At 44.0% G+C, this 14,151-nt stretch overlaps 1 protein-coding gene across 1 annotated transcript in view; it reads left to right on the forward strand.

Moving 5' to 3' along the window:
* Positions 1–12,548, forward strand: part of CDK15 (cyclin dependent kinase 15) — an 87,900-nt gene extending 75,352 nt beyond the window's left edge. The window contains exons 13-14 of the mRNA XM_023622400.2: positions 7,243–7,384; positions 9,862–12,548. Coding sequence (XP_023478168.1) covers positions 7,243–7,352 — 110 coding nt within the window. The 3' untranslated portion in view covers positions 7,353–7,384; positions 9,862–12,548. The remainder of the gene's footprint in view (positions 1–7,242; positions 7,385–9,861) is intronic.
* The last annotated feature ends 1,603 nt before the right edge of the window (positions 12,549–14,151 follow it).

Here is a 14,151-nt window from a genome sequence, read left to right on the forward strand (position 1 = left end):
AATTTAAGCATGAAACCTGTGGCTGGGAAATACGTGAAGAGTGGAAAGACAGTCTAAATCCCAGGGGAGGAGTGGCAGGGAAACTGCCCACCACATGCCAGAAGTGCTCCCATCCGCCCGTGTGTTTTCACCAGGCCAAGGGGTCCTGAAGGATGCTGTCTCTAGGTCTCGGCAGTAAGCTGATGGCCAGAGGAAATGGGGGCTTACTTGCCATGAGAATCCAGGGAGCCCGGGATTGGTCCCCTTTGGGAGAGCACTCTGGAGTGGAGAAGCGTGAGTGTTGGAATGGCAGGCCTGTGGGAACTTCTGCCAAGCACTGACATCTTCCCTGGACAGCTCTTGAACACCTGAAGAAACATTTGTTGAAGGAGAAATTATTGGTAGTCTCTCTCAAAACACACCCAACAGCAAGCTAATTGCTTTTGCAGATGGCTAAGGGGACGCTCTTCCCACTCAGTCACCGGCTTTCGGCCACACTTGTGGTCCTCGAGGCTGAGCCAGCAGTGCAGGACGTCAGCTGGGGTGACCAGGACCTAAAATTAGGCCTGTGGCAGCTCTCTAATCTTAGCTGCAGGTTCAGCTTCTTCGTTTGATTCCCTCTGCCCTCAGCATGAACTTGGGCTCTGAGCAAGGAGCACTGTGTAATGATTTGGGGGTGGAGGGAGTAGAAAATCATTAAGCTGCCCCTTCTAGAAACTGGCTCCACTCCGTTCTTGCAGGGAGCCTTCCAAATGTTACGCTTGAAAAGTTGGGACTGCTTTTGGAACCTAGCCATTTTGAACTACAGACACTGATCCACAAAAGTATTTTTTATCTGGGGCCGTAAATGCCACATGATTTAAGAGTCTGGTCCTTAAGCCCCGTCCTTGATCGTCGTCACATCAAAGGCTGTCTCTCTCTGTGGGTTGGTCCCATTTTGCTTTCCGCATCCCAGGCTCGAGTCTCTCCCATTTCTTCCTGGACTAAATCTGTCTTCTCCTTTAAAACAGGTTCCAGCATCTTAGGAAAAAAGAAAATCCTAAAACTTAAACGCTTGCAATTGTTTCACTAGTAATTTTGCGAAAACAATTTGCCAGAGTCCTTCTTGCCCTCACACCCTTCCGCACTCCTAGGACTGGAAGACGACGTGGCAGCAGCCCAGCCTTCGTCACACCGCCTGGTGTCTCTACGCTGGGAGTTATTCAGGGGCCTTATTCACGTCGCCCCATTGAAATCTGAATAATTTTTTGTTTTTCTCCAATAAAAGAACTTCAGGCCTTCTTTTAATATTATCTCTTTAATACATCTGAAGATCCCTTGATATCACTTTCCAAAGCTCACTTTTCTAGAGTCAGTTCCTTTGACTGCCACCCCATATAAATTCTGTTTCTCTCACTTTTTTTTTTTTTTGAGGAAGATTAGCCCTGAGCTAACATCCGCCGCCAATCTTCCTCTCTTTGCTGAGGAAGACTGGCCCTTAGCTCACATCCATGCCCATCTTCCTCTGTTTTGTATGTGGGATGCCTGCCACCGCATGGCTTGATAAGTGCTGCGCAGGTCCGCACCCGGGATCCGAACCGGTGAACCCAGGGCTGCTGAAGCGGAGCATGTGAACTTAACCATTCAGCCACTGGCCGACCCCTGTTTCTCTCACTCTTTAATCATTTTGTTTCATTATTCTATTCTGAACCTGTCCCCATTATTTTGCTTAGCTCTGAGACTAGGGACCCCATGTAGACTCAGGTTTCTAACACGGTGGGAGAATTATGTTCCAGTTCATTCACTGAAGACTCACTGAGGGTCTGTTAGGTATGATATTGAGGGATACCAAAATGAGTGAGTCACGGACACTGTCCTCAAGGAGCTTACGGTCCTCAGGGAAATGAGACAAGGACATAAACAGCCACAGCTCAAATGGGAGGTGCTCTGGGTGTTCAAAGCAGGTGAGATTAACTCCAGCTGTGGGGATCCAGGCTTTGTGAGTGGGTCTTGAAAGATGATGGGGTCCGGATGGTTGGGGCGGAAGGACATCCAGAGAGAGGAATGTCATCCTCCTCGTAATATGGTCTAACGTCATTCTGAAGGTTTCTTCTTTTTAGTAATGGTGGCACAATCCTGACTCATATTCCATCCTAGTTTTTACTCTTTATCATTGCATGCCTTCTTGCAACAATTCGAACATTCTTTAACGTGTACTAGTGAAATTTAGTTTAGCTCTTTGTGTGCTGATCATTGCAAATCTGTTCCGTTTATTGCTTTTGTTGTCTAGTCTATTCAAAATTTAACCAGAATACTTGTCTTTCTAGAGGCAGGGTTTCAGGGGTTGGGATGGTGGGGACAAGGGAAGGCAGAGTCTGAGCCAGGTCTCTCAACCCCGTTCTGCTTCTAGAGGTTTCTAACCTAATTCAGACCTCTCTCTCTACCTTTTAGATCCTCCATTAACCAGTGCTTAAGAAGGAATATATTAAGAAGCAAGCTAGGAAGTGTCCTCTGTAACACACTTCTTCACCTTCTATGCACAAAGTTGTCCTTAACCCGTTTCAACACGTTAGGTAAGACGTTGGGTTGAGACTCAGCTTATGGTGCTGGATAGAGTTGTGTTGCTTGGAGAAATCTGGGTAAACCAAGTCCCTCAGCGCCACCAAGCCCTTACGTTAGTTAAATTTGTTAGCATCATGGGCTGAAAGAGTCTCCAAGTAAAGAGAAACCATTCAGGAAAGAGTTAGAGACCTTTGAGTGAGAAAGGATCTTAGAGACTCACTATTCCAAATCTTCATTGTTAGATGAGTCCCTGACACCAGGGAAGAATAATGACAGCTGCCATTGATTGGGCATCTATGTGCTTTACATAAATTCCCATTCAATCTGTATACTAACTGGTGAAGCTGGAGTTATTATCCTCGTGTTACACATTAGAAAATTGGGACTGACGGAGGCTAATTGCTCAAAGTCATACAGCTAGTAAGTGGGAGGGCCAAGATTTGACTTCCGGTCAGACTCCCAAGCCACTCTCCTCCCACTCCTCATTGCTGCTTGTTAAGGATCACATGGGAATTTGGTAGCAAAACCAGGATTAGAACCAAGATCCTGACTCACAGGCCTTTTCACCGTCTTATGCTCTATCTGTTGATTTTAAAGCCTCCCCAAGAAAGATTCCACGTGTCTCCAGCTTACACGTTGACTATCTCACAGTTAAAGGGGCTCAATTTTATGTTTAATAGAGACTCGTGCCCCTGACCTCTTCCTCAGTCCTCACTGTCATCTTGTCTTAGTTTCTGTTCCTTTTCGTTTTTTTTTTAAATACGCAATCACCCTTGAGTTTTGAGATTTCTTCATCAATAGTGGTTATTTTTCACTTCACTATAACTCATTCAATTGCATAAGAAAAATATCAAGAATCCAATAGAAAATTGGGCAAAGGCACAAAATAGCAATTTATACAAAGGAAAGAAAAAGCATATCAACACATGGAATAAATAGACAGCCTTACTAATGATTAAATAGATACAAATAGCTGCTAAAGTAGTTATTTTTCCCCTCAAACTAATGACTCCCGGTACTGGTGAGGTGGTGGTGAAACGATTCTCTGCTCGTGGTATTATAAGTTGGGGCAAGCTTTACAAAGCATTATAGTGAGCCTATCAGAGCCACAAAAATGGTCACAACCTCCAATCCTACACTTTGGTTCCTGGAATTATCCAAAGAAACAATTGAAGAGAAAGAAAGAAAAAAAAACCTACATCCATAAAAACTTTCATTGCAGTGTTGTCTATAATTTTTTTAAATTATAAAATAAAAATAAAAGAAATTCTACATATTCAACACTAGACAACCGGTTGGACAAATGTTGGTATAGTGACTCAGCCTACAGTACTATGTAACCATTTAAAATGATAATTCACAGGAGTGGATCGTAATGTGGAAATGTTTATGCTATGATAGGAGCTGAAAGGAAGTAGGATATAAAATTGCATGTTGTAGTGTACCTGTGAAAAGGTACCATGCGTATCAGCAAAACTGAAAGGTTGTGTACAAAAATAAAACTGCTTCTCTAGTTTAGGGGGATTGTGGGTAGTTTTTTTCCTTTTTCAGAGTTTTCTGTAATGTTCATGTTACATTGTCTTTACTGTTTAAAAGAATGAGGCAAGACAAATGGTACAGGGCTTCTAAGCTCTGGACTGACAGTCAAAGGACCTGAATTTTCTTCTTTTTTTCCAGCATAACAGGTGTTATTGGCCTTCATAAACCTCAGTTTATCAGTCTACACAATGGGTTAACACTAGTTTCCTTTACCCCAGATTGACAGAATGTTTACTTTATAAAGCTTTTAACTCACTGAATGCAAGACCGTTCACATGAATGCGGTCCTGGGAGAATGAGAGGCAGGAGGGAGAGGAAAAGATAAATAGGCACTAATTAATTTTAAAAGGAAAGATCATCCACTTTAATCGGAAATGCATATGTGCTGTGCCCCTAGTCAGAATCTTAAGAGCACTCACTCCGTGTAAGTTAGCAGCTTCAATTTAAAGCACTGTGTGATCCTTTGGGCTTTGAAGATATGAAGCCTATATACATACACATGAGCTGGAATTGCCGTGGAGTCACGGCACGGCGAGCGCTCTGAATAATTAAATGCACTAAGCAGCTTCAGCTGATGGATTGATGATGCGTGAGAGCAGAGGAGCGCAAAAACCACATGACAAGGGAAATTACAAGACATTCTGAAATGATGGTTTAATTTCCAAGCTTTCTTTGCAACTTGTGCTTTCTCTTTTAGCCGTTACTGGCGAGTAAAGAGATTTGATTATCTTGTTTCCTGTGAAAGGTTATTTAGCCCCTCAATCCCATTAAGTCACTTTCTGCACTCCAGTGCACCCAGCCTTCACCAGGTTATCAGCCCGGGAAGAGTAAATGGAGACACCAGGATCAGATTTCTAAAGGAAGGAAAGTTACAGCTAAGTTTGAAAGGGTGACAGCCAGCAGCCAGGAGCTTAGGAACTCAATTAGCCTGAAAGACAACTATCTCATTATCTCGTTCCCAAATGATCTAAATACATAAGAATCTAAAAGTTTTAAATAAACTTGTCCTACTGACTGTCTAGATGACTGAATTTCCCTTCTCAAAACATTTTTAAACACCCGCTTTCGTATTTATTTATTCGAAGCGCGCAGCAGCTGTGGTAATTATGCTGTCAGACTCACTGAGCTAATGAGGAGTCAGCCGAACGGGAGGGTCGCGTCTGCGAGACTGCGGCAGGAGAGCCGCTCTGCTGCTTTTTTCCGTCTTTCTTTTTCTCCCCTTGTTTCCTTTTTCTTTTCCTAGGAGTTGGGAAGCAGAATCGGGCAGTCCGCTGCCAAATTGCCATCCTTTGATTAACTCCCCTTGGTTGCTTTCCCGGCACTGTTCTGCCAGATAATGTTTCTCTTTCTCTCTCCTCTCTTTCTTCTTCGTCCTCTTTTGCTCTCCCCCGACTTCCCTTCCTCTTCCTCTCTCTCCCTCAGTCCCTCTCTTCCTCCGCCCCTCCCTTTTCTTTCCTCTTTCCCTCCTCCTCCCTCCTTACTTTGGGGAGCTACTGCTTTTGAGGGGCAAGGAAGACTGAGGGACATCTTCCTGCCATTGTCCCCAAGGCAAGAGGATACTTCTCCCCGAGGAAAGTTCCCAAGATGGTTTGGACTTGAGTTGATTTGAGAGTAACCTATAAAGTTTACATACTGTTTGTTTTAGCTGAGTGTTTCTGCTACACATGAGCTGAAAGAAAGTAGAATACAAAATTGCACAGTATAACGTGCCTGTGAGAATAGATGACGCATATCAACAAAACCTGATGTCTCCTCTTTGCAGCCTAGCAAATCTGTAATTCCAAACCCAGGAGTCAGGGCCACAGATGGCCCACAGCACCCGAGGCAGAAGTGCGGGCCCAGCGAGGCAGAGCCAGCGCTGCAGGTTTATTTCTTCCCTTTGGGTGTGGGCAGCTTCCAGCAAATAATATTATTAAGGCATTTTACGCTTTCAGTATGCCAAAACCAGAAGCTTCTCTTTCTGTTACATTGGTGAGATATTTAGAGCAACCCAGGCTTGTGCAGATTGTGACCCTTAGAAAAACAATGCCTAAGTGGAAGGACGCCCCGGGCAGGTTTCATGGACGTGCTTTGGTGACAATGTGGCTCTTTGCTGTTTTTCTTGGATGGTATCTATGCTGACGCTTTTAACAACGGCTAACTAGCTATTAGAAATACATTGTGTGTCAGGAGCAACCCGAGATGTTTTGCATATGTTATCTTCTTTACACTTAGAGGAATCTGCCAGGAAGTTTTATTCTCCCCATTTTGCGATGTTAGCTTTCGGAGGACTTGGCCCCTAACTTTATCGTAGTAAGCACCCAGGAACAACACACACTTAACAAACGCAGGCATTTATGAAAATGCAAACTACCAGCATTCCCAACTAACTAAATACATGAATCGGAGGACAAATGTAGTGTATGTATATATATATATACACTTCCTTTTTTTTTTAATTTTCAAAAATTTTACCTTAGAGTCTGTTTAAATAGATTGCCTATATATCTCCTGTAACAGGATTTGAAACTTTCCAAATCTGTAGGCCAGCATGACCCTCATTGCCAGTCATCACCGGGAGCAATGTCCAGACTCCTTGGCTTGATATTAACTCCCGTCACCATCTGGTTTCAACCCACATTTCCAGCTTTATCTCTGGTCTGTCTTGCTCTAACCGTGCACGATTACTTGCATTTCTCTCAAACGCTTTCCTTTCTCCAGGCCTGAGCTCATGCTGGTCCCCCAGCGAGGAACAGCCTCCCTAGAAGTCCTCGACTGTTGAGGGCACAGTCATCCTTCGCGGCTGAAAGAGCACTTGTCCACGCTTTTCCCTCTCCTCAGGCGACCCAGGAGAGGGCTGTGGTCGTTCTTTGTTTCCACCCCACTCGTGGCCCTTGTCTGCTAGTGTGTGTGTCTCGCCCAGTCCCATTCCTGTTGTTACCATCCTCCACACCGTGCGATGCCTTACCCAAGTGTTCATTTGGTGAATATGCATCGAACTGAATTGAATAGGAGGCACTGGACAACTCTGAGCGGAGTCAGTAAAGTGAGTTACCCATGAGTCAGTGGAAATTATTGGCGGATAAGTCTGGCTCGTGTTTTGATGTCTCTTTGGGTGACAAATATTACAACAGACATAAAAAATACACCATGAAAGATCCCAGGAAATAAAACATTGGCGCTTTTCTCTTTTCCTCCCTACAGAAGAGTCTCTGTTTACGGTTTCAGGAGTGAGGCTAAAGCCAGAAATGTGTGACCTTTTGACCTCCTACCGGAAAGGTCGTCACCCAGCTGGGTTGAGCAAATGCTGGTGAAAAGAAAGGCGACATCACCACGATCCTTCCAGGTAAGAGGTCCCCACAGTGAGGCTCCTTATGGATGGAATTGAAAATCAGTCGTGCCAGGTGGGAGGACATTGCTCACGGAGTCAGAGCACCTCTGTTCTGTGTCTGACTCTTCCTTCCCCCTCTGGGGACAGGGGGCTCAGCGTCTTCAGGCTGAGAAAGGAGGATGACAATTTGCATCTCTTGTCTCTCCCACTCCCAGGGGAGTGGGCAGACCCCGCCGCCCCCCAACCCAAGACAGAACTTTCGAGCCATCATGAGGCCTGCGGCTGACACGTGTGGAGTAGAGGCCTGCCTTAACTATTCCCTTAACTACACAGTTCTCTCTGTCAGCTGATAGGGTGAAGCCAGAGGTCAGGGTGACCGGCTGCCCCCATTTGCTCAAGATTGAGGGTGCCCTTCCATGTGGGACATTCAGTGGTAAAACTCACACAGTCCAGGTAAACCAGGATGTTTGGTCACCTTATGGTGCAGATTACCACCTGGCCTGTCCCCAGGTGCCAGAGAAGACCTGGTTCAGGGTCTGGCCCACCCAGGAGATGGTTTAGAGAATTCGGTCACCACTGCTCCAGGCTTCTTAGGCTACACCTTCTGCGCAGGGGTCACAAAGAGTCCTCTCATTCAGGGTGAGTTCTGGGAACCACAAGGGCCCGATGGGGAGGCAGGGGCCATCCACAACTGTCACAGACACAGCTGCTCTCAGGAGTCTCCTCAGTCAACCCAGGGCAGGCCAGCCTTCCAAGGTAATCTTGAGGAGGCAGGGGAGCTGTGGAGGGTTTTCCCACACCGTACCCATACCCTGAGAGGAGTTCTGCTGGTGGGCACAGGAAGCCAGGTGGGACGACTCCAAAAGCCGCCATAGCACAGACAGCCCTATGTTACAAGAGCACTTTCCACCCGGGCCTTCCATGGTGGGTGGAGGGGACAGCAATTTAGATGGAGGAAGCAAAGGGGTTCCCATGCCCAGAGCAGCCATCCAGCCAGCCCTGTAGGCAACCATGGCTGTGTCCCAAGCCACAAGCATCAGACTATGATCTGGCCACCACAGCTTGGCTGTGCTTCCTCACAGAGCTTTGGGGGCCTAGAGGGTGACCTCTGGCATACTCCCTACACCACCACTTGCTCCCCCACGTCATCCACATGGCAGGATTCATCTCTTTGCCACTTTCTCTTGGATCTCTCTTTGCCCGCTGATATCTAAGGGCTTGTACACATCAAGGATGTCTCCCTTCTGAATCTTTTAAGACATTGTATTTAGAAATTTGGAAAGATCATGGAAGTTTAGAATTATAGGTGTTTCCTCAGAGCATTTTATGAAATACCTACGTTTTTATTTTGCCAAAATACAATTGGAATTACACAGGCAATACAATAATATGGTACTTCCCAAGCAAAGTATTGTCTAGGGCAGAGATTTTACTATGTAATTATGCCATCTAAACCCACTAGTTATGAGAATAGGATGTACTTTAGCTACATTCTATAAAGTGAAGGATTTGCCTTCCTAAAATTATCAAAGACATTGAATGAGGATGGTCTCAGATGGTAGTGTTCCATTAGCATTATTATTATTTCTATTGTTATTATTTTGTTTTACTAAGCAACCAGAAAGTAGAAAGATAACCTTGCCTCTCTGATCTACTGATGACTTTCCACAAAGAGTTGTCACCTGTAGATGTAAATTGGTCACAATAGAAAATCAATTAAATGCTGCGTGTCAAACCTGCTGCCCGTGCCAGCAATGGAAGAAAGGAGGAGGCAGAGTCAGCCACTATTGGGGTAATCTCCTGGTGTCCCCAGGCCTTTGGTACTAATGTTAGGAGATAAAACCCGTAGGAGATGAACCACAATAGGGAAAAAAGCTAGAGCAATTAAACTGTTTAATAAATGGCTTGGGATCAGCAAAATCAGGAGTGCTGGAGTTAAAGAGACTAAAAGTGGTAATCACACAGACACTTGGGGCCTGTAAATCTTCTCCACTAAATTGAATTTATGTTAAAATATTCACTTTTCAGGAGATTCAAAATGCAAATTAGGATATTAGGACTTGTAACTGTCAGCAATGCCTGAAAATTAAGACTCTTAAAAGATCTCAAAATGTCAGTTTCAGGTATGGAAAAAATGTATTCTGATGTCTACAGTAGAGAAATATAAGGGAAATAAATTTCCTGGGTACATGCCACGTCCCAGGCACTTTACACATATTATTTCAAGGCTTGGCATGGTTTGAACAGTGGGGTGTGGTGAGGTACGGCTGTAGTTTGTCTAGCCGGAGATAGATTTTGATTATTTTTAAAGCTTTCCTTGTTCTTATTACCAGGGGTAAGATGCTGCTTCTGTTATAATTGATGATCACCTTTCCTATCAATATATATAATTCTATCGATAACTTCGCAATAATGTTTAACGGGTTTTCCTTACTCAATCTGTACAATCTTATTCATTATTTTAATTTTGTTTATTCTTCATTCTCTTCCAGGGCTACATTACTGCTGTTTCGGTTTTAATTTGCTTGAGTTTACTAGGAAGCTTCAAATCTAACTCCACATTGGACCAGGGATTTGTACCATCACCTGTGACCTAGAATGTTTTTGGTTTTTTTTTTTTTTTTTTGCTAAGGAAGACTCACCCTGAGATAACATCCTCTGCCAATCTTCCTCTTTTTGTATGTGAGCCAGCACCACAGCATAGCCACTGAGAGACGTGGTCCATGCCCAGGAACTGGACCTAGGCCGCCAAAGCAGAGTGCGCAGAACTTAACCACTAGGCCACCGGGGCTAGCCCTGGAATATTTAAAATATGTTGTCCAAGGCAACGGTACATAGTACTTGAAGAAAAAGCAATGGAAGGTTATTGCTATTGTCATTTGCCTAGAATTTAACACTGATTGGCTCAAAAATTAGACTTAAACTGAAATAGTCTAAGAAGAGGACTTCTGAATAACTTCATCCGTTTCATGATCCGATCGAGAGATCCCTGAGACAGAAGGACCACAGGACAGATGGAGACTGACAGCTGAAAGAATTTGGAGCCAGAGCTGGTGCTTACAGAGGCCTGTCACTCCTGTGTTCACTTACAGTTTTCCCCTACAAAAGGACTCTGTGGCAAGGAGAGGATTCTAAAGTTTAGGAAAGTCTCCAGGGAAGATGGTTTCTTGGATGAAGTTGTTGACAGAAAAACTTGCTTAAGACTCTTTGTTATGATTTCCTAGGGGGCGCTTCCTGCTTCACCAACTGGATTATACACACATTACTACCCCAGCCCAGCCAGATTTCAGGAGTTTGGATTGAGCTGCTGGTTAGAATTAAATTTCAGGCTATCTCCTCCTTCTGCTGAATTCTAATTGTCTGTGATGATAGCAAAAGTGATGAGGAATCTAAGCTTTGATTTGATGGTGGAGATACTGGACAGATAGATAGGGGCAAAGAGTTCCAAAGATGTAGTTCAAGCCCTGTTGCAGCATCAGACACACACGCATGTGCACACACACAACCCTCAAATCAAATGAGCAATCTGTCTCAGCTAGCATGCGTCTCATTTTCTACAATGACTCCTTCTAAAAGAAGCCAGGGAAACTCAAATTGCTTTGTCTGGGGATCATGTACTCAGGAAATTTAGTAGCCTAGAAACCAGAGACCTCCATACATCCTTTAGAAGAACAAGGAGGAACTAATTAAGAGAGAATTAAACAATAGTACCTATCCACCCAAAGTCTGAGATGGAAGAGGGAAAAATGCACACAAACAGTCCAAAGAAGTCTACCTTAGTGAGTATTTGACGTTAGTAAGGCATTTGACAAAGCTTGTCCAGGTATACCTGAAAGATGAAGCGCTGTGGGCTGGACGGTGGGGCAGATATACGTGCTCAAAGAACGGTGGTTATGCAACCTAGAGACAGGCCAGTAGTGGTGTGGCACAAGGTTCGGTCTTGAGTCCCATTCTGGTCACATATTTTTATTAATCACTTGAATATAATCAGAGAAGGTGTGCAAATTTATTTACACAACCCATTGCAGTAAGTACTGTTATTACTAATTTATTATTTCCATTTTACTAAAGAGGAAACTGAGGCTCAGAGAAGTTAAAAACTCCTCCGTGATAGTACACCAGACTTAAGGTACAGCTGGCAGGTCTGGCTGTCTCCAATATCCACGATCTTTCCGGTAATCACATACCTATCAAATCTGTAGGATACTCAACTCTTGAAGAGGCAGCTGATATTTAGCATTGGACCATGATTCAAAAGACCTTGCTAAAAGCTAACGTGTGCCACTACACATCTATTAGAAGGGCCAAATTCTAGAACACTGACAACTCCAAATGCTGGCAGGGGTGTGGAACAACAGAACCTCTCACTCATTGTTGGTGGGAATGGAAAATGGAGCAGCCACTTTGGAAGAGTTTAGTGGTTTCTTGTAAAACTAAACACACTGTTACCATAGATCTAGCCATGGTGCTCTTTGGCATTTACCCAAAGGACCCGAAAGCTTATGTGCACACAAAAAACCTGCACACAGATGTTTATAGCAGCCTTATTCATAATTGCCAAAACTGGGAAATGACCACGATGTCTTTCAGTAGGTGAGTGGATAGATAAACTGTACTACATCCAGACAATGGAATATTAGTCAGCGCTAAAAATAAAGGAGCTATCAAGCTGTGAAAAGACACAGAGGAAATTTAAATGCATGTTACTAAGTAAAAGAAGCCCAAAGCCTGAAAAGGCTGCATACTGTATGATTCCAACGACATGACGTTCTGGAGGAGGCAACACCGCGGAGACTGCAGAAAGATCAGTGGTTGCCGGGGGTTAGGAGGGAGGGAATGAGGACTGGACGGAGTACAGAGGCTTTTTAGGGCAATGAACACACTCTGTATGATGCTGTAATGATGGATACACGTCATTATACGTTTGTCCAAACCCATGGAATGCACACCACCAAGATTGAATCCTAAGGTAAACTATGGACTTTGGATGGTACTGACGTGTCAGTGTAAACTCCTCAGTCCTGTTGAATGTAGTGCTCTGGTGGGGGATGTTGATAATAGGGGAGGTTGCTCATGTGTGGGGGCACGAGGTATATGGGAAATCTCTGTAACTTCTGCTGAATATTGCTGTGAACCTAAAATTGCTCTAAAAAATAAAGTCTATTAAAAACAAATAAAATAGCTAAAGAGCAACAATCCAACATAACATTTATTCTTATCAAATTTCATCTGATTTGATCTCTTAGACTTTAGGCTTAAAATGTCAACAAGTTAAGTAAGGCTGTAACTTAGTGGAAATCAGCACTTTTTAAGTATGGTATGTCTGGCTGCCCACAAAAGATAATGCTAATACTTGTAGGTGATACACAGGAAGGAATAAGAGAGCGTCTCAGAGAAGGGAAATGGTTTACTCTCCACTGATCAGATCACATCTAAATCATTGTTAAGTTTCCTCTGTGCACCACACTTTAAGAGAAACATCATACTGAAGTATTTATTGTGCATCTGCTGATTTACAGATCTAATCCTATTTACTCCACTTAACAAGACTAAGAGGTAGGTGTAGCTGTTCCCCTCTGCAGAGAAGAACACAGGGTCGGTTTAAGTAGCTAGGATTTGATGCTTCGACTCTGTCCTCAAAGTCCGTGCTGTGCCCGCCCCCAACCTCAACTCTGTGTTGCATGCTCTAAGGAGGGCTTCTGGGAGAATAGAGGGCCTGGAGACCAAGGCACGGGAAGAGAAACTCAGTGGGCAGAGGAACTCCCTCCAGAGGGCTGAGGGTTCTAGAGAGCAAAGGGGCTGGCCCTCTGCCGGGTGGCTGCGGAGCCAGGACAAGTACATTGAAAGCTCAGAGGTGCTACTTTTGATGCCTCGGGAAGAGTTCTCAAACAGTTTCACCCGCCCACCCGTGGAATGAGCTCCCACGCAGTAGTGGACTTCCTCTGCACCCCGAATATATGGAAAGCTGTAGGAGGGAGGCCCGTTTTGGAGATTGGAACAGCTGACCTCTAAGGTCCCGTCTCATTCCGAGATTGTCTAATAAAGACTTTTGAACAGCTGTGGCTAGACTATACTTGGAATTTCAGTAAGATTCTACTGTGGCAAGAGTGGGTAGACTTGTTTTTTCAAGGATTTTTTTTAAAGTATAAATTGACAAAACTACCCTCTTTAATTATAATAGAAGATAAAGGATGCTTGGGCTTCCTTCTTTTTCTCCTTTAGTTAATGGATTTACCTATTCAAAAGCTTAATAAAAATTATATATAAAACATCAAACCATCATTCCAATCTTCCTTCCTTCCTTGCTTTTGTAAAAGGAGCATTCCTGGTGTTTGTGCATATTTTTTTCCTCCCATGTTTTTCTGTTGGTTCTCTTGTATAGACGTACACCTGACTTTTAAAGACCTAATTTCTTTCTGTTCAATTTGATGTATTAGTTATTTTAGTGATGCTTATTTATTCCATCACTAGTGCTACTAACCTAGTATTTTTGCCTCCTGGGCTCCATAATTGGGTGGCATTTCCTGGCCCTCTGGTGGGAGGACAAGGCTGCACGATGAGCTGGCCAATGAGCGGAAGTGATATGTGTCACTTCTGAGCCAAGCATTCCTTTGATTGCCAGTACAAGCCCGTCCAGATTTCTTTTTGTTTTTCCCTCTGTTATAGTGACCAGCAACATTCAAGATGGTCCCAAAAGGAGAAGATGTGGAGCAGAACCCCTCGATGACATGTGATGAATGTAGAGTGGGAAGGAGAAATAAAACTTTATTTCAAGCTACTAA

This window comes from Equus caballus, chromosome 18 (genome assembly GCF_041296265.1).
Source record: "Equus caballus isolate H_3958 breed thoroughbred chromosome 18, TB-T2T, whole genome shotgun sequence".
NCBI classification, from domain to species: domain Eukaryota; kingdom Metazoa; phylum Chordata; class Mammalia; order Perissodactyla; family Equidae; genus Equus; species Equus caballus.